An 18,669-nucleotide genomic window follows, 5' to 3' on the forward strand; every position below is an offset into this window, starting at 1 on the left:
CAGTTCACACTATGGCTCTGAGGTGGGAACAGCCGAAACGGTCATGTGGTATGTCCATACAATGGAGCACTACTCAGCAATAAAAAGGAATGAACAATTGATTGTATGTGACAACATGGACAAATCTCAAAGTAATTATGCTGAGTGAAAGCAGCCCTATAAAAGCATATACACCGCATGATTTCACTTATATAATAACATTTTAGAAAATCTGAATAAGTCTCTGTGACAGAAAGCAAACCAGTGGTTCCCTGGGGAAGAGGATAGACAGGCGTGAGAAAACTCTGAACACTGATGGACAGGGCCTCTGTCTTGAGTGTGGTGAAAGCCTTACAGGTGCAAAGGTCGAAACTTACCAGACTGAACACTTTAAGTATGTGCAATGTTTACTATATGTATGTCAATTATACTTTAATAATACTGTTAAAAGAAAACAAATGTACACAAAACCCGCAAATTTATTATATATTTATCTTTCAGAATATTTTTAATAAACCACTAAAATGCTTTCAAAGAACTTCCAACTACATGTGAAAATATTTATGGTATGTGATTAAGTGAAACTGGCCAAATATATAACTTAATATAGGATGAGCTCAATTACATGGAAAGCTTATATACAGACATAAACACTTCTGGCTAGAAAAACAAATCTATATTACTGCATTTTCCCTGGGCTATGGAATCATGGGTGATTTAAATTTCTTGGAAACTTTCTCTATTTTTCAAGGCTTTCTTTGTTGTTGTTCTTATTTTATTATTATTATTATTTCACTTGAACCTGCAATATCCTTTCAAGCATCAGAGTAAAAAATAAATGAAGGGCAAGGTGAAAAGACAGCCTTCAGAATGGGAGAAAATAATAGCAAACGAAGCAACTGACAAAGAATTAATCTCAAAAATACACAAGCAGCTCATGCAGCTCAATGCCAGAAAAATAAACGACCCAATCAAAAAATGGGCCAAAAAACTAAACAGACATTTCTCCAAAGAAGACATACAGATGGCTAGCAAACACATGAAAACATGCGCAACATCACTCATTATCAGAGAAAAGCGAATCAAAAGCACAATGAGGTACCATCCCACGCTGGTCAGAATGGCTGCTATCAAAAAGTTTACAAACAATAAATGCTGGAGAGGGTGAGGAGAAAAAGGAACCCTCTTACACTGTTGGTGGGAATGCAAACTAGTACAGCCGCTGTGGAGAACAGTGTGGAGATTCCTTAAAAGACTGGAAATAGAACTCCCATATGACCCAGCAATCCCACTTCTGCGCATACACACTAAGGAAACCAGAATTGAAAGAGACACGTGCACCCCAATGTTCATCGCAGCACTGTTTACAATAGCTAGGACATGGAAGCAACCTAGATGTCCAGCGGCAGACGAATGGCTAAGAAAGCTGTGGTACATATACACCATGGACATTAAAAAGAATGCATTTGAATTAGTTCTAATGATGTGGATGAAACTGGAGCCTATTATACAGAGTGAAGTAAGTCAGAAAGAAAAACACCAATACAGTATATTAATGCATATATATGGAATTAAGAAAGATGGTAACAATGACCCTATATGTGAGACAGCAAAAGAGACACAGATGTATGGAACAGACTTTTGGACTCTGTGGGAGAAGGCGAGGGTGGGATGATTTGAGAGAATAGCACTGAAACACGTATATTATCATATGTGAAACAGATCGCCAGTTCAGGTTTGATGCATGAGGCAGGGCACTCAGGCTGGTGCACTGGGATGACCCAGCGGGATGGGATGGGGAGGGAGATGGGAGGGGGGTTCAGGATGGGGAACACATGGACACCCATGGCTGATTCATGTCAATGTATGAGCAAAAACCACTACAATATTGTAAAGGAATTCGCCTCCAATTAAAATAAATTAATTAATTAAAAATAAATAAAGAAAGAAGGGAAAGAATTTGAGTAATTCTCTGTCCTGACAAGTGATTCCAATGCATCAATATGTACCACAGACCCTTGAAAGACCAAAGAGGCGACTTTGGGAATTTGTATATGAACCAAGTATTATCTGTAGACTAAATAATGTATTTCACACTCATGAACTATTATTTTTCACACGTTCATAGATACACTGAAATTCAACCTGAGCGAATGTGTAGAATTTCTATTTCTCACATCAATAGACACTACAAGTAAAACTATTAACATGGAGATCTTTAAAAACTTACTCCCCTACACCACTGCCTGTAGGTTGCTTTAACTGGAATTTCTCCTGCTTCAGAGCAGTATGTAGGAACAGCTACACAGTACATGGCATTCAGTTAACAGAAGTTCTGTTACATGTTCTCACTTCTTTGCTATAGCTTTTATTGGATGTTAAACCACCCCTTTTCTAAGCTATGGTCAAACCTGTCCTTTGTGTTTTCTTATTCTGTTCAGATCCCAGAACATAATTTAAGTTATAAGGTAAATTAAACAGTGAAAGGCCAAGGTCAAACATGCTCTTTATCCAGAAGGGCTTTGTAAACGCTATTTCAGCTAAATACTGAAGCTTTCTGCAAATACAAGATTAAAATTACTAGAAGTTTGATTCCTATAAGTGTGGCATTCCCAGTCTGTCAGTCTGTAACTGACCTTTAGGAAATCATTTAATGTGTGCTGACGTGTCCACTACTGCTTCATAATAATCCTTTCAAAAATTAAAGTCAACAAATAACTTAATTATCACCCTAAAATATCCTTCAAAAAGCAGAGCTATTATTTATAGTAAACCATTGGTTTAACGGTAATTGACTTTACCTCAAAGAATTATTCTCTGCTTTTTGTCTGCCAAGTTCACTTTCAGTATCCATTGCCTTTCTTGCTAGTGATTTCATTTCTTTTTCCACAGTGGTTATGGTTTCCTTCATCAAAGTCATATTTGACATTTGCTCCATACGTTCATCATCAAGCTATACAAGCAGAATGACAAGGTTACTGCCATCACTAAAAACATCTCAGTAATCTCTCAAGAGAGACATTCTGTCTTTGTACAAACTGGTATATGAGATGGTCAGATTAGACGTGAACCTTCTGGAGGCTACAAGGACAAGGTACTGTAGAGTAGGAACTTGGGCAAGCTGCCCACAGCTTATCCATAAAGCCTATCACAGTAGATGCACATTTTCAATCTGGTTCAGCTAAACTATAGCACACATAGCCTATTTGCAAGAAGATTTCTTATTTGTTGCTCAATATGAACAAGTTACACATACAAACTGGGATTATGAAAAAAAAAACCCTGTTTTTTTCTGTCTACTCCTGTCGATTGCTTTAAAAAAAAAAACTCATTATACAACATAAAACAGATGAATTTAGAAATATAGTCAATTAAAGTTGGTAACGGAAAGCTGAATTCCCTTAATTCTGTTTATATAGTCATAATATCTCCAATATATATGGACAGCATCTCAAAGCCTTAACTAGTAAAAAGGTGATGCTTCACAATTAAATTCAGAGTAAATATATTTTTCTCATTGGTTTTCATTTTGCTATAATTTTCTCTACCCTAGCTACTGTTTAGGAAGAATAAGCCAGGTTCTCTGTCCCTGGCAATGTAATCATTAATGAAATAGGAAGATGAAAAAGTGTTAAAATCACTGAGAATGCATCCCTAATGGTTTTTCTTTAAAGAACATACACAAAAAGCATACACAACCTAACACAAAAAAGACTTTACTCACATTTTTAGAAGAAAATAAATAATGAAAAAGTGACAATTTACAGCATATACACCAACTTAAACATCTTAGGATTGCAAATGCTATCTGAGAAAACCAACTTTTCTGAACACAGAAAAAGGGGAAAGTGGGGAGCCACTGACAGTTTATAGCCCAAAGTGCGAAAGTGACTTTTCTTTACATTATGAACTGTACACTCCAGCTCTTCTATCCTTTGTTCCAAGTGAGCCTTCTCATTAAATGCTGTCTCTTGGGCAATCTGTTTAAAAAACAAAAACAAAACAAAGGTGCTCTTAATGTTGCTATTTTGCATCTCACAGATCCTCACAGAGATAAAATTCTTTCGAACCTTTAGCCTCTCCCTCAGACTGTCTCGTTCTGTGGTCATTCTTCGCAAGTCAGTGAAGGCCACATCTCTCTCAGTCTCCACCCGCCGGAGGATAGCATGTGCTGTTGTTGATTTAGGAGACTTACAGCTTTTCATCATTTCTCGTCGAAGTCGGGCAATTTCTTCCTGTGCCTATTATTTAAATACATAGACTTCTGTTTAACAAGCTTTAGGACAGAAATAAAGACTGCTATCTTCTATCCAGCCAGATAAAATGCAAGCCTATATTAATTAATGTGCATGCAGCAGGATAATGATATAATTCGTTAATGAACTTACACAAATAAATGCAAACGATGCCCCAAATGTAAATGAATATCTACAAACATAAGTTTGGTTTACACTATCTTTGCCAAAAATTTAAAAAAATTTATTTGGAGGCAGTTAATGCAAGAGAGAGTGTTTTACTAAGAAGTACCTACAATATATATCATCCATTTTGTAATAAATTTGAAATCAGCACAATATAGGCAGAACACTGGTTTAATAAATATTATCATAGTGTTCCAGTATTCCTCTACAAAAATGTATGTGCCATTTCCATGTCTTGACTACTTTCACCCCGACAGAAAGGCCCACTGATCCTTACTGATAACCCAACCTGTGCTTCACATACTGGTTCAACAACTATCCTTGGGTTCCAAGTCTATCCCATATCTGCAGGTGATTTCATACCCTACTCTGCTACTTCCGTCCCTTATCTTACTTCCTCTTGATTTTGCTCACTATCTATTCAGCTAGTATCTAAGTCTCAGAAGAAGATATATTACTTCAATTTCATAGGTAAGCCTTGACCAGACTCCTGGACCTCATTTCCTGAAGTGTCTTTTAAGATACCCCTAATTCAATTTTAATTATTTGTCTCACTTTAAATACCACCCTCTCCACTGGCTCTTTCTCTACTTCTTCAACCATGCACATGGCTCCCATATCTTGAAAAACTGTCACTTAATCCTACCGTCCCATTTATCATCATTTGTCTCTTTTTCCTTTGACAGCTTTTTTTTTTAAGTGTCATGGTTTGTACACCCTGCCTGTTCCTTATCACCCACTCTCTTACCCCAGTCTAACCTGACTCCCACACCCACCACTCTATGGAATTTCAAGTACTTGTGTCTCTATAAATCAATTATACTGTAACACAGCCATATCCTAAAGGAAATCAACCCTGAATATTCACTGGAAGGACTGACGCTGCAGGTGAAGCTCTAATACTTTCGCCCCATGATACAAAGAGCCTACGCATTGGGAAAGTCCCTGATGCTGGGAAAGACTGAAGGCAGGAGGAGAAGGGGACGACAGAGGATGAGATGGTTGAATGGCCTCACTGATTTAACAGACATGAGTTTGAACAGACTCAGGGAGATACTGAAGCACAGGGGAGCCTGGCGTGCTGCAGGCCATGGGGTTGCAAAAAGCTGGACACAACTGAGCGACTGAATAACAGGAACAAACTCATTCTCCTGTTTGTTATCTCTCGGGGCTGCTGCACTGCAACAACAGAGCTGACAGCTGGGTCAGCGCTCACACAGCCTGCAAGGCCCAAGCTGCTTTTCATCCGGGCCTTCCCAGAAAAAGTGTGAAAGCTGCTGCTCTAGTCCAGTCCACCTCTCACGCCTTGGCTCCCACCTCACTCCACTGACATATACCTTTTGCTCTAGTCATAAATGGATTCATTCACGTACTGTTTTTCCTGCCTTTACCCTTTGTTTCAGGTCATTCCTTTAGCTTGAATGTTCCTTTTTACCCCTCTCAAGATAAGAGAAACACCACCTTCCTTCAGGACTTAAACTCCATATAGTCCAGCAAATATCTTAATTGCCAAAACTAAAAAATACCCATCTCTTCTATTTCTTATAATATCTTCTAGACTACTTATGCTAAAAGAACAAAAAATAGATACAACACAATATATTTCTCTTCCTAACTAGAATGTAAAAATAGGAAAGAGTGTCTTATTTTTTCCATCTTTTAGAGTAACAAGCCCAGAACCTTACACTTAGTAGCTGCAATTCTTAATAAAATTTGATATTTTTGAAAAAATTATGTTGGTGATATATGGGGTTTAATTGAGTAAAGAAGCTATTTGTTTAATAAGGGTTGTACAATCATAAGCTAAAAATACAGATAAACGACAAATTGATTTTACTCTCTGAAATTAAACAAATTTTTATGGCAATTCCTAAAGTGATTGACAGTACACCACAAGTGATGTGTTAATATTTTTTAACCTCCAAATCCAAATCTTTTCACCTTGAACTCACTGTATCCGGTTACTTAACACTTTTCTCATTTCTTATTTCAAAAATCAGGCTATTTCTATGCATGTATATCATCTTTCTAGGGTATGAGGATAACATGTGTGTGTACACATACACAAATACTTTATATTTCATTAAGAACATCATAAGAACAAAGGTACTTCCAAAATGTTAATTTGATTAATAGATTTAAGTATTCTCACAGAACTGAAAGAATTTACCCATCTCTGAGCCTGGTGGCCTGCCGTCTATGGGGTCGCACAGAGTCGGACACGACTGGAGCGACTTAGCAGCAGCAGCAGCAGTAAATAAATGCTGGCTTCCCGGGGGGATACAGAACCCACCTGCCAATGCAGGAGACATGAGAGACCTGGGTTCGATCCCTGGGCCAGGAAGATCCCCTGGAGGAGGGAATAGCAACCCACTCCAGTATTCTTGCCTGGAGAATTCCATGGACAGAGGAGCCTAGTGGGCTACTGTCCTAGGGTCACAAAGAGTTGGACACGATTGAAGTGACTGAGCACGCACAAACACGCACACAGACCTGAATGCTAGTATTTACATATTTTGTTTACGTATAAATAAGTTTACCTGCTCATACAGAAGAAAGGTCTTGTCTCTCTCAGATGTGAGAACCTTGACATTACCCTGAATTTCTGCCAAATGACGCTCATATTTTTCCAGCATGCATTTGAGTTCTTCACGGTCTCTAGTTGTCTTCAAAAGCTCTACATCACAGTTTGTACCCTACAATTATTACATGAGAAATCTGAATAAACAACAAGGTCCTTCTGTATACCACAAGTAAACTACATTCAATATCCTATGATGAGCCATAATGGAAAAAAATATGAAAAAGAAAATATGTATGTATAACTGAGTTACTTTGCTGTACAGAGTGAAATTAAACACAACAGTGTAAATCAACTATACTTCAGCAAAAATTTTTTTTTAAAATGTGAAATTCTTCCTTGACATGTGTTACTAATACAGTCCATGGAGTTGCAAGGAGTCGGACACAACAACAACACACACACACACACACTACTGGTGGCAGCACACAATTTTTGGTTAAGCAAACATGAGTATATAATGAAATAATGGAAAAAAAGCTTAAAAATCACTTCTCTTTTAAACAACATCATCCCAGATTGCTCCACATTTGTCTGATTACCCCCCAACCACTACTAATGCTGGGGATAAAGGACCAATTTTGATGGTCCACGGTGCCACCAAAGAGAGCTCCATCTCCCATTCTCCTTGAGACACCAAGTCATGCCAAATTAAAAGGAATTATTTCCAGATTAGGTGAATCAAAAAATAAAACCCACTGCTTCAGCAAAAAATTCCAAAACATTTACAAGTTTCCAAACACCTACCCGAGAAGATGGAGATGGGCGTCGTGGGCTTTTAGATCTACTTCTGATCATCCTTCTCAAATTTTGAGCTTCACTCTTGTAGTAATCTCTGTCTGCTTCTAAAGTTTTGACAAAGGAATCAAGTCTGGAAGGAGATTTATTTTGTGCTTTTTCAGTCTCTAAAATTATCTTGCCAAGGAGGAAAAAATTAGGCCATTATTTCAAGCTAAACTATATCATCATTTTCTAAATGAAAGTTGAAAGCAAACAGGATCCTTAAAAATAATAAATTTAGCATTTTGAAATAATTCAAAAAATAATAATTCAGCAATACTTTTTAAAAAGCAGTTAGAAAAAAAATTAAAAGCACTTAGTACCTTTCTTTTCCAGGATTTCTGAATGTACTGTATTTTTATTTCACTGAAAATGTCCCTATGCTGACACAATAATTTTGAAGAAACAATAGTAAAGAAATTTCAGAGGCCAATATTGTTTCTTATAAGAGACCTAGTTACAAGTTCTAGAAATAAAATTAATTTGCTTAGAGAAACTTGTATGCTATTAAAGCATCTATTTATAGTTTCAAGTTTTATTCAATAATTGTTCAATGAATAAATTAAAGTTGGATTAATTTAATAAATTTACTGAACAAAATAAAATAATTGAATAAATTAAATGAATGCTGGATGTTCTGTTTGTATATACTTTCAAGTGCATTTCCATTCACTTTAATATATTTAGAAGCATTTGTTTTACATTTATTTACCAATACTTTATTGGGATAAAAGTACAGACATACTTTTAGAGAGGGTGTTTCAAATATTTTAAATGACAACATTAAAATACCTAAACAGAGCAACTTTCATCTCACATTGTTAAAGAGAACATATTACTCAGAACTAAGTAACAACATTTGACTTTAAAAAATTTATTATTAAGAGGGATAAAAGTTAATGTGTAAACAAATACAGCTTATATTTTGAGAATTAAATTACTCACAGACATCAGTTTAATCAAGTAACAGCTAAGAACATTAATAAAACCAAGCAAAAGTTCTCTCTAGCTCTAAGAAAGGACGGACTAAGGAAAGGGAGCAAGAACAGCATTGCTTTTACAGATAGGAGGACTCCTGTCCACCAGGGAGAGTGCTGATTTTAGAAAACAAAACACTTTTTTATTTTTCACAAATTACATGAGAGCCAAAACATATGTATAACTTTTTGCAGTCCTACTAACAGAACAAAAGTGATTCCTTAACATTTATTTATGAAAAATGTACTTACAGATCTAAGCCTTTTTATTGTATCTTCCAATACTTTTATATTATTTTGCTGGCAAATGAGCTCAATCTGAAAAACAAGCCAGAAAAAAATGCTATTTAGGTGGGAAATGTCTAAATTGCTTTTGTTGGAAAGAGAGCATAAGAAACAGAAGCCACTTAAAATCATGCAGACAGTAAATATTTTATGAGAGAAAAGGTAACTTATTCCTTTATATTTACCTACTTTTGATGGTAAAAGAACCTAGAATGAAATGAAGCAGTTCCTTTAGATTATCTAATGTTTTGTATAAAAAACTAATTGATTTCACGTCACCAAACTACTGCTCATAAACTAAAAGAAAATGTTAATACTAATTATAATTCTGAAGATGAGAATAAGGAAGTCAAAAGAATGACTAGAATGAAGTTAAGTTTTCCCAAGTCAGAAATGATTACTCTTTCCTGTGAGCTCTTTTAATAGTTTAATTCAATCCAACCAACAAAATACTTTTTGTATCAGTTTTATGACACTGTCTTAACAGCCTTGTAGTCATATATTTAGTCTATGACTAGACTGTACATTCCCAGGGAATAGTGGTTATGTTTTTATGCAAAGCTGTAAATCTCTGTTAAAAGTTGGCATATTAGTTTAATGGATTTATTTCTCAATTTATAACCTCCTCCTTTGTTATTCCAAACTAAAATGTTTCCCTTTAAAATTTGAATTTTCTGGAATTATTTCTTCTCATTTATTCTTTAGACCAAAGTTCTAAGATTTCTCTGGCAGTTATATTTTAGTTTATGAAATACTAAAGGGTTAGTTGTAGTATGGAATATAACTCATGTACAGTTTGGATAAGCTTATATATAATTTTGAATAATTTTCAATGCTTTAATTTTCACTACTATCTAAACACTAAAAAGATGTGGATCTATTCTGAATTATGTGTAAGTTCAGTCGCTCAGTCGTGTCCAACTTTTTGTGACCCCATGGACTGCAGCACGCCAGGCTTCCCTGTCCATCACCAACTTCTGGAGCTTGCTCAAACTCATGTCCATTGAGTCGGTGATGCCATCCAACCATCTCATCCTCTGTTGTCCCCTTCTCCTCCTGCTTTCAATCTTTCCCAGCATCAGGGCCTTTTCCAATGAGTCAGCTCTTCACATGAGGTGGCCAAAGTACTGGAGCTTCAGCATCAGTCCTTCCAATGAATACTCAGGACTGATATCCTTTAGGATGGACTGGTTAGATCTCCCTGCAGCCCAAGGGACTCTCAAGAGTCTTCTTCCAACACCACAGTTCAAAAGCATCAATTCCTTGGCACTCAGCTTTCTTTATGGTCCAACTCTCACACCCATACATGACTACTGGAAAAACCATAGCTTTGACTAGATGGAACTTTGTTGGCATAGGTCTATGTGTAAAGGTGTTCATAAAAATTAAGTATAAAAACTCACACTGTCAAAAATTTTATCCAGTATGACACATTCTGGTAAAAAATGAATTTATACATACATATCCCAAATACAGATGGACTATAATCAATAGTATGTAAACTGAGCAAGATAGATTATGTCTAGGTATAGCAAGGTGTGATTATGGTACATATTATTTTCTTCATTATACTCTTCTATTTTAAAAAAATGTATTACTTTTATCAAGATAAAAAAATTTAATGCTTATTCCACTCTGAAAAAAAATTTTATAACTGGCCCAAATGAAAAGATGTTACTGTCTTCACTTGACAATTGTTCAATGAGGATCTTACTGTGTTTCTGATTGTCTCACATGCTGGTTATAGCACGGAATAAAACAGGAACCTCTACCCTCATGGAGCTAACATTCTAGTTGAAAAGAGAAAAATAAAAGATAATAGGTAAAGTATATATCAGAGAGTGATTATGTCATTCAAGGAAAAATATAATGAACACTCACACCTGTTCTATACTTTAGATTTTTAAAAAGGGAATGAAATAGACAAAGATCCTTGCCTTTGGACACCTTATAGTCTAGTTGGTAGATGACAAAAAATAAACCTAAAAATAAATTATATAGTACATTAGAAAAAAGGAGTAATATCCTTAAGGATATTGGGAGTGTTTACAAAGAATAAAATTTAAAATGGGGTGATCAGGGAAGTCCACACTGAGGGAGTCAACCATTGAAAAACTGAAGAAAAATATTCCAGACAAAGCATACAGCTATAGCAAAAGGGAAAAGATTGTTTGCTAAATCAAGGAACAGTAAGGAGGTCAGTGTGGCTACAGCAGAGGGAGGGAGGAAGGAGGAAAGTGCTAGAGAAAAATGAAGCAGGGGAGAGAGAGGAGGGAATCAATGTATGTGTGGTTGGGGCCGTGGGTTAGACACATACACAGGCTTTATGCTTTGTCTTCCACATGGTAGGTTCTAAAGTATTTTTGACTGAATCACATATAAAGTAACAGTAATGACAAGAGTTACCAGAGATCCAGTCTAATAATGGCCCTATGTTAATTAAAAATATAAATTGTATGACAAAACTAGTGATGATAAAATTACAGTTCTGTTTCTTCATGTTTCAGAAACTTGTGTTCAACACTCTGGGAAGCACTGCATTAAGTCGTATATGATAAACTCAAAGTGAAAAGATAAAAGTAGGCTTATGGTCATGGTAGCTTTATTTTTTTTTTTCATGGTAGCTTTAAAATATGTCTCAAAATTCTGATCCTCTTGCCTGCAAAAAATGGAGCTTAATTCCCCTCCCCTTAAGTGCTGTCTATACTTGGGGACTCTCTTCTAACTAAGAAGGTATGTGGGAGTGACAGTGTGTAAATTTTGAGACTGGAAACTCTTCCTTTTTGTTTCTTTTGGATCACTGTGGCAGAGGGACGCCAGCTGCCACAAAGAATATATCAAACAACCTAGGGAGAGGTCCACCTGGCAAGGAACTAAGTAAGTGAAAAACGAAATTGTTAGTCACTCAGTTGTGTCCGACTCTTTGTGACCCTGTGGACTGTAGCCCACCAGGTTCCTCTGTCCATGGCAGGAATTCTGGAGTTGGTTGCCATTCCCTTCTTCAGGGGATCTTTCAGACCCAGGGATCGAACCCCAGTCTCCTGCATTGCAGATGGATTCTTTACCACTGAGCCACCAGGGAAGCCCAAGACACTAAGTTTCTTGTCAAAAGCCAAGAGTCATCTGAATAAATCATCTTAAAAGCAAATCTACCAGTACACAGTCAAGCCATGACTACAGCCTGACCATCATCTTGATTACAGTTTCCTGAGAAATGATGAACCAGAACTACTCAGCTAAGTTGCACTGGAAACTGTGAGATGTAAATATTTGTTGTTTGAAGTCATTAAAGTTCAATAGTAATTTGTTACATGGCTATAGATAATATAACAGGCTTCCCTGTCCTTCACTATTTCCTGGAGTTTGCTCAAATTCATATTCATTCAATCGGTCATGCTATCCAATAATGGCCTCGTTTTTAATTAGAAATATAAACTGTATGAAGAAACAAAACATTTCATTTTTTTATTTTTTAAGATTTTTTTTGATGTGGACCACTTTAAAATCCTTTACTGAATTTGTTACAATACTGCTTCCGTTTTGTGTTTTGGTTTTTTGGCCCCAAGGCATAGGTGGTCTTAGCTCCCGGACCAGGGATTGAACCTGCAACCCCTGCATTGGAAGGTAAAGTGTTAACCACTGGATCACCAGGGAAGTTCCTCAAAACATTTTAATGGAATAAATGATGGAAAGAAGTTACTCAGTGGACTTTAAAAACATGGCTAAAAATAAACTCTTCTGAGTAAATAAAATTAATACTATTTCAATTCTAGACAAACTAACAGTAGCTTTAGCCTCAGACTCTACTTCCACATACCTAAAGCACAATCTTAAACAGTATAGGAACCCAAACATTCTCATCTCTCAGATTAGAAATTCTCGTTTCAAGTCTCATCTCACAAATCAGACAAAGACTCTCTACCCTGGGACTGGATGTCTAAACTGTACACCCAGTGACTTGATGATAACAACATGCACTGGGGTTCATATTCCCAGCACAGGTCATGCATTTTTTCTAATCCCCATTCTACGTGGCACATTTGTTCATTGAGGTTGGTGCTTTCATTTCAGGATCTTTCACCAACAAAAAGGACCTATTTCCATTGTGTCCTCTCTCTGTTAACTTTTTAATACTTTCCCTGTATCAACAATGTTATCTCTCCCTAAAACTGCAGCCCACCTCTTCTACAAATAGCTTTCCAATTCTCAAGTACACCAGACTTTCCACATTATACATATATGGATATCTCTTTCCTAGAAACACTCTCTTCTGAGATGGACAGAATTTCCATTTACAAATTTAATATTTTCAGTTTTAGGTAAATCCAAGATCTTTTATTTTAGATGTTTTCCATTCCTGAAATTCTCCCTTTCTGATAGCAGAAGGTTCATTCTGAAAGAGGACTCTCTCTCTAGAACACAGACTCTAACAACCCTTTAAAATCAATACTTCAAAACTAGGCATTCTCCTTATAGAAGAATTTGGCCAACTAGGCTTCCCACAGTCTGGGAAGGAATGCTGTTAATTTCAAATTTGAAGAAGAAAACAAGAAAGACATAATTAAACATCAATTCAGTGTTTTTTGATAATTTTTATAATTAAGACTGAACTCAATTTACCATTAAACTGTGAATGAAGGATAACTATTATTTTAAAAGAAACAATACAAACAAAAGAATTTATTAAGAATGTTTAAAATAGTTAAGCTACATTTATTTATATTTTTGGCCACATGGCATGTGAGAACTTAGTTCCCCCACCAGGGATCAAACCCATGCTCCCAGCTTGGAAGCTAGGATTATTAACTACTGGACCGACAGGGAAGTCCTAAGTTACTTTTGAATATCCTCCAAAGACTTCGGCAGCAACCATTATAAGATAAATTGCAAATTAAACACAAATCAAATCATTCTTATCTACTCTCTCAAGTAGTTCTTCTAAGGACCTCCTCCAGGCAACACTATTAAAGAAGATAGTGTAATAAACTTCATGTATTTGAGTATTCCATTATTCAGACTTTTCACTACTACAGACTCATCTTTTACACATTTTAAGTAAGTGAGGTTACTGCAGATAAGCAAATACCAGCCTGGTGTTCATAACTAGCTCTTATGTTTCAAATTACTATAATAAATAATGTCTTTAATAACTTATGTTTGCAGCTAGATCATTAAGTGCTTTATCATATGCTACCAAGAATGCATTAAAAGGATGTTCAAGAACTAACATGCAACAACAATTAGCTTTGGGAAACTATCTTCTCACAGATAACAATTTATTAATTTAGTGATTAATAAAATCAATCACATGTTTTCACTTAAAAATTCAATAGGTTGGTTTTTGGCTTTCAGACATACTCTGTGTCTTGCCTATAAGCTATTAGACAGCAAAGAGAAATGAAACTTTCATCTTATAATACTGCTTAAATTCCTATCTTCTAAAGGTCATGGTTGAGTACCAAAATTTAATCAAGAAATAAAATGTTTATCAAAATATCATGGGACTTCCCTGGTGGTCCAGTGATTGAAAAATCTGCCTGCCAATGCAGAGGATGCAGGTTCGATCCCTATTTGGGGAACTAAGATGCCACATGCCACAAGGGCAACTGAGCCCGCACACTGCAACTACTGACCCCATGTGCTCTAGAACCCATGCTCCAGAATAAGAGAAGCCCATGTACCACAGCGAAGACCCAGCAAGGTCAAAATTTTAAAATAATAAATAAATAAACAAATGTTTTTATGTAAAAAAAATCATAAAGCTAGTTATTAAAATAATATGATAGTGGCATAGAAAATGACAAATGAATCAATGAAACCAAAAAGTCTAGAAACATATCTATGCACATATAAGAATTTAGTGGCTGTTAAAATGGCACTTCAAATCAGTGACTGAAGAAAGGATTAGTCAACTCTACCTCATACTAGAACAAAAAGAAATTCCAGAAGGATTAAAACTTTAAATATATATACTACAACTCTTAAAACTGTGGAAGATATTCTTGTTGTTTTTGAGATGAGAAGGCCTTCCCAAACAATGATCAAAACTAGGTGGAGATTTTCAGAGGAATATTTTTAGGGCAGTGAAATTACTCTGTTTTATACTATAATGGTAGATATATGTCATTTTACATTTGTTCAAATTGTAGACTGTACAACATTAAGAGTGAAACCTGATGCAAACTGTGGACTCTGGGTGATCATGATGTCAGTTCATTATCAACTGTGACAAATACACCACTGCTGGGGGATGCTGATAATGGGGGACAGTAGGCATATGTGGGGGCAAGGAGTATATGGGAAATCTCTCTACCTTCTGCTTCATTTTGCTCTGAACCTAAAACTGCTCTAAAAAGGTAAAATATATTCAAATGTTTTAAAAAGGGAGTGGGAACTCAAAAACATCAAAGATCAAAACTCAGAAGTCGGTCAAGACTGATAAATATGACCACATAGAAACTTAAAACTGAGGTTTAAGAAAAACATCTTTAAGTGTGAAATAAATTTCGTGTGTGTGTGTGTGTGAAAACAAAAAAGAAGAATGGAAATATACATATCTATTTGTTGGCAGATACCTCTGCAGAAGATAAAAGGATTAAGGAGAAAAAAAAAGGATTAAGGAGAAAGAGAACTCTTCTACATATAGAACATCCCCATTGCTTAAAGCTTTTACTGTGACTATGTATTACTTGGGCTTCCCAGGTGACTCGGTGGTAAAGAATCCGACTGCCAGTGCGGAAATGTAGGAGCTGCAGGTTCGATCCCTGGGTTGGAAAATCCTCTGAAGGGGGAAATGGCAACCCTCTCCAGGGTTCTCGCCTGGAGAATCCCACGGACAGAGGAGCCTGGAGGGCTACAGTCCATGGGGTTGCAGACAGTCAGATACCACTGAGCACGAGCACATATTACTTAGGAAATTTTTTGAGCAAATTTTTTTAAAGAAATAAAATATGAAGCACAATATAATTTAATCCTTAGAATAGACAATTAATTACAATGTCAAATCCAAAAAACCTTCAGATGATATAAATGAGTATGTCACTTTTCCTACTGCATTAATAATTTGTTGTTGTTTAATCATTAAGCTGTGTCCAACTCTTTTTTTGACCCCATGGACTGTAGCCTGCCAGGCCCCTCTGTCCATGGGATGCTCCAGGCAAGAATACTGGAGAGGGTTGTCATTTCCAGGGCATCTTCTCAACCCAGGGATTGAACCTGCGTTTCCTGCATTGGCAGGCGGATTCTTCACCACTGAGCCACCAGGGAAGCCCGAATTAATAATTGCATGATGTTTAAATAGAACTAAAATCCTGATCAGTAGTTAGTTGGGGGTTAACTAGACTTGTTACGGTGATTATTTTACAATACATACAAATATCGACTCAGTATGTTGCACACTTGAAACTAACATAATGTAACATGTCTATTATACCTCAATTTAAAAAAAAAACTGATTCGACTCATTATGTTGCACACTTGAAACTAACATATTGTAACATGTCTATTATACCTCAATTAAAAAAAAACTAATTAGTGATAAATCTAGTACCTTTGCTTCTTCAAGTTCCTTGTCAGCGGTATCCACCACAAAATTTTTTTCTTTTTCTAGTTGCTCTGCTAGTTGGTCAATTTTAATCAATTCTTGACAAAGATGCTCATTGTGGCTGGTTAAATCATCTACTTGACTGCTTACCACCTCCTTACTATCCAAGAGTTTCTTAACATATTCTTCCAACCCATGATTTGTCTGTTTGAGATCTTCAATCTGTTGTAATGAGAAAGAAAATAATCACATTAAAAGATTTCCTTAGCTTCCCTCTGAGGAGAACAACTAGGTGACTGGATTCAAGAAAGGAGGTTTGCTTCCCTGGCAGGGAAACTTAACTATGTATCTTTTTTCTGAATTTCATCCCACGTGACTATATTACCTATCTGAAAAATATATACTAATTAAATACTTTTAAGGTTTATATAGCTGTAACTCTCAAGACAATTTTCAGCTTAGAAACAAAAAAACTTAGCGTTGATTTTTTAGAAAAATTGCCAAATACTTGTATCTGCAGACAAGGAACCAGTCTTGAAATAATTATATTATCATTAAAATCACCAATTAGGCATTCTTTAGAATTAAATTTCTAATTATTGTTATCAAAATATGTCAACTCTTTAGAAAAATCCTTTTGAACATATCAGTAACTTACTTGACTAAGCTAAATACTGATACCAAATCAATCAAGTATTTGCTGACTAAAGTGGAGGACCACAGCTTCCTTTCCCAGCCCACTAGCAAACCATCAACGGATGAAGAAAAGGGCCTTTTCTATCACGAAGGTATCCAAATGCCTTTAAAGGAAAAAAAATATGTTAGAGTCATTGAATAAGGATAATATGTTAAGAATTTTGTTAAATTCAAAAGATACAAAGATAGGTTAAGTATCTGCTCAAGGAGAATGTATTGTTTACTTAAGAAAACACATATACAGTATGTAAATGCCATAAAAGAAATATCTGAGATAAAGTGGTGGCACAAAGGTCCTTTTCCATAAGATCTGTCTTGTATATTTAACAAATATTTACTGAGTACCTACTATATCCAAGGTACTATGTTGGTGTAAGATGTAAAAAGAAGAAAAAACAATTTTGGTCTTTAAAGAGCATCTAAAATTGCTAAACCCCTTATGTAACATTATTCTTAGCTCTAGCATTATTTTTTTTGTTATAACCGTGCCCTTTTCAAAGAACTAGAGACAGCTCTTTCCAAACTATCAAAATCAACAAAATTTTCTTTAAAAATATAAACTGTAATATTTGTCACATATATAAGGAAGTATCCTAAAGGTCATGAGTTACATATAACTAAGTGTAGTACAATGATATTTATTATGCTCAAGAAGATGAGAAAAGTCATTATTTTAACCCAACTCTCACTTTGGTATTCTTGCCTGGGAAATCTCATGGACGGAGGGGCCTGGCAGGCTATAGTCCATGGGGTTGCAAAGAGTCGGACACAACTGAGCGACTAAACAACAGTAAAACAAGGCACCTTAACCTGTGAGATTTACATGTAAAGAATTTAAGTTGTCAAACCCAGGAAAGGAGAAAAAATGTGAAGAAACTTTTTCTTTAAAAAAAGCAAAAAGGTAACTGTAAATGCACTTATTTGTTTAGTTGAGCTTTTATCATAGCAATACCTCCTACTCTCTTCTTTTTTGGTCTTCTCTCAAAAACAGCTAAAAATTCTTTGAAAGTGCAAATTTGAGGTAATTTCTGTAGCCTTATGGTGCTTCATTACAGTGAGAATGAGACGAACAAATTCCATTTGTGATCCAAGGCCTACTGCCTGTAAAGCCCTTTCCACCGTCTTCAGTATATACCTAACTTCTAGACAGACTGTAAGAAACAGTCTCACACAGACTCTCCTTAAGCACTATGGTGACCTGAACAGGAACGAAGTCCAAAAGGGAGGAGAGACATGTATACAGATGGCTGATCCGTTTTGCTGTATGGTAGAAACTAACACAACATTGTAAAGCAACTCTATTCCAATAAAAATTAATTAAGAAAAAAGAAACAATCTCGCCAAACTGATTTTAAAACCTCTATTAGGGAATTTATTGAAAAAGTGCTATATACTATGTTACAGAAC

At 35.8% G+C, this 18,669-nt stretch overlaps 1 protein-coding gene across 6 annotated transcripts in view; it reads right to left on the bottom strand.

Annotated features, from left to right (window-relative positions):
• The window catches only part of TSGA10 (testis specific 10), a 93,088-nt gene that overhangs the window by 53,002 nt on the left and 21,417 nt on the right, over nucleotides 1–18,669 (bottom strand). For 3 of the 6 annotated variants that reach the window (XM_043467901.1, XM_043467899.1, XM_043467898.1), the window contains exons 3-9: nucleotides 16,573–16,788; nucleotides 8,991–9,056; nucleotides 7,729–7,896; nucleotides 6,941–7,096; nucleotides 4,050–4,220; nucleotides 3,882–3,959; nucleotides 2,781–2,932 (exon numbers count right to left, since the gene is read on the bottom strand). In XM_043467901.1, coding sequence (XP_043323836.1) covers nucleotides 2,781–2,932; nucleotides 3,882–3,959; nucleotides 4,050–4,220; nucleotides 6,941–7,096; nucleotides 7,729–7,779 — 608 coding nt within the window. In that variant the 5' untranslated portion in view covers nucleotides 7,780–7,896; nucleotides 8,991–9,056; nucleotides 16,573–16,788. Of the gene's footprint in view, nucleotides 1–2,780; nucleotides 2,933–3,881; nucleotides 3,960–4,049; nucleotides 4,221–6,940; nucleotides 7,097–7,728; nucleotides 7,897–8,990; nucleotides 9,057–16,572; nucleotides 16,789–18,669 lie in introns of those variants that run through there. The other 3 variants (XM_043467902.1, XM_043467903.1, XM_043467900.1) reach the window with 3 other exon arrangements.

The sequence above is a fragment of the Cervus canadensis genome, chromosome 5 (genome assembly GCF_019320065.1).
Source record: "Cervus canadensis isolate Bull #8, Minnesota chromosome 5, ASM1932006v1, whole genome shotgun sequence".
Taxonomy (NCBI): Eukaryota; Metazoa; Chordata; class Mammalia; order Artiodactyla; family Cervidae; genus Cervus; species Cervus canadensis.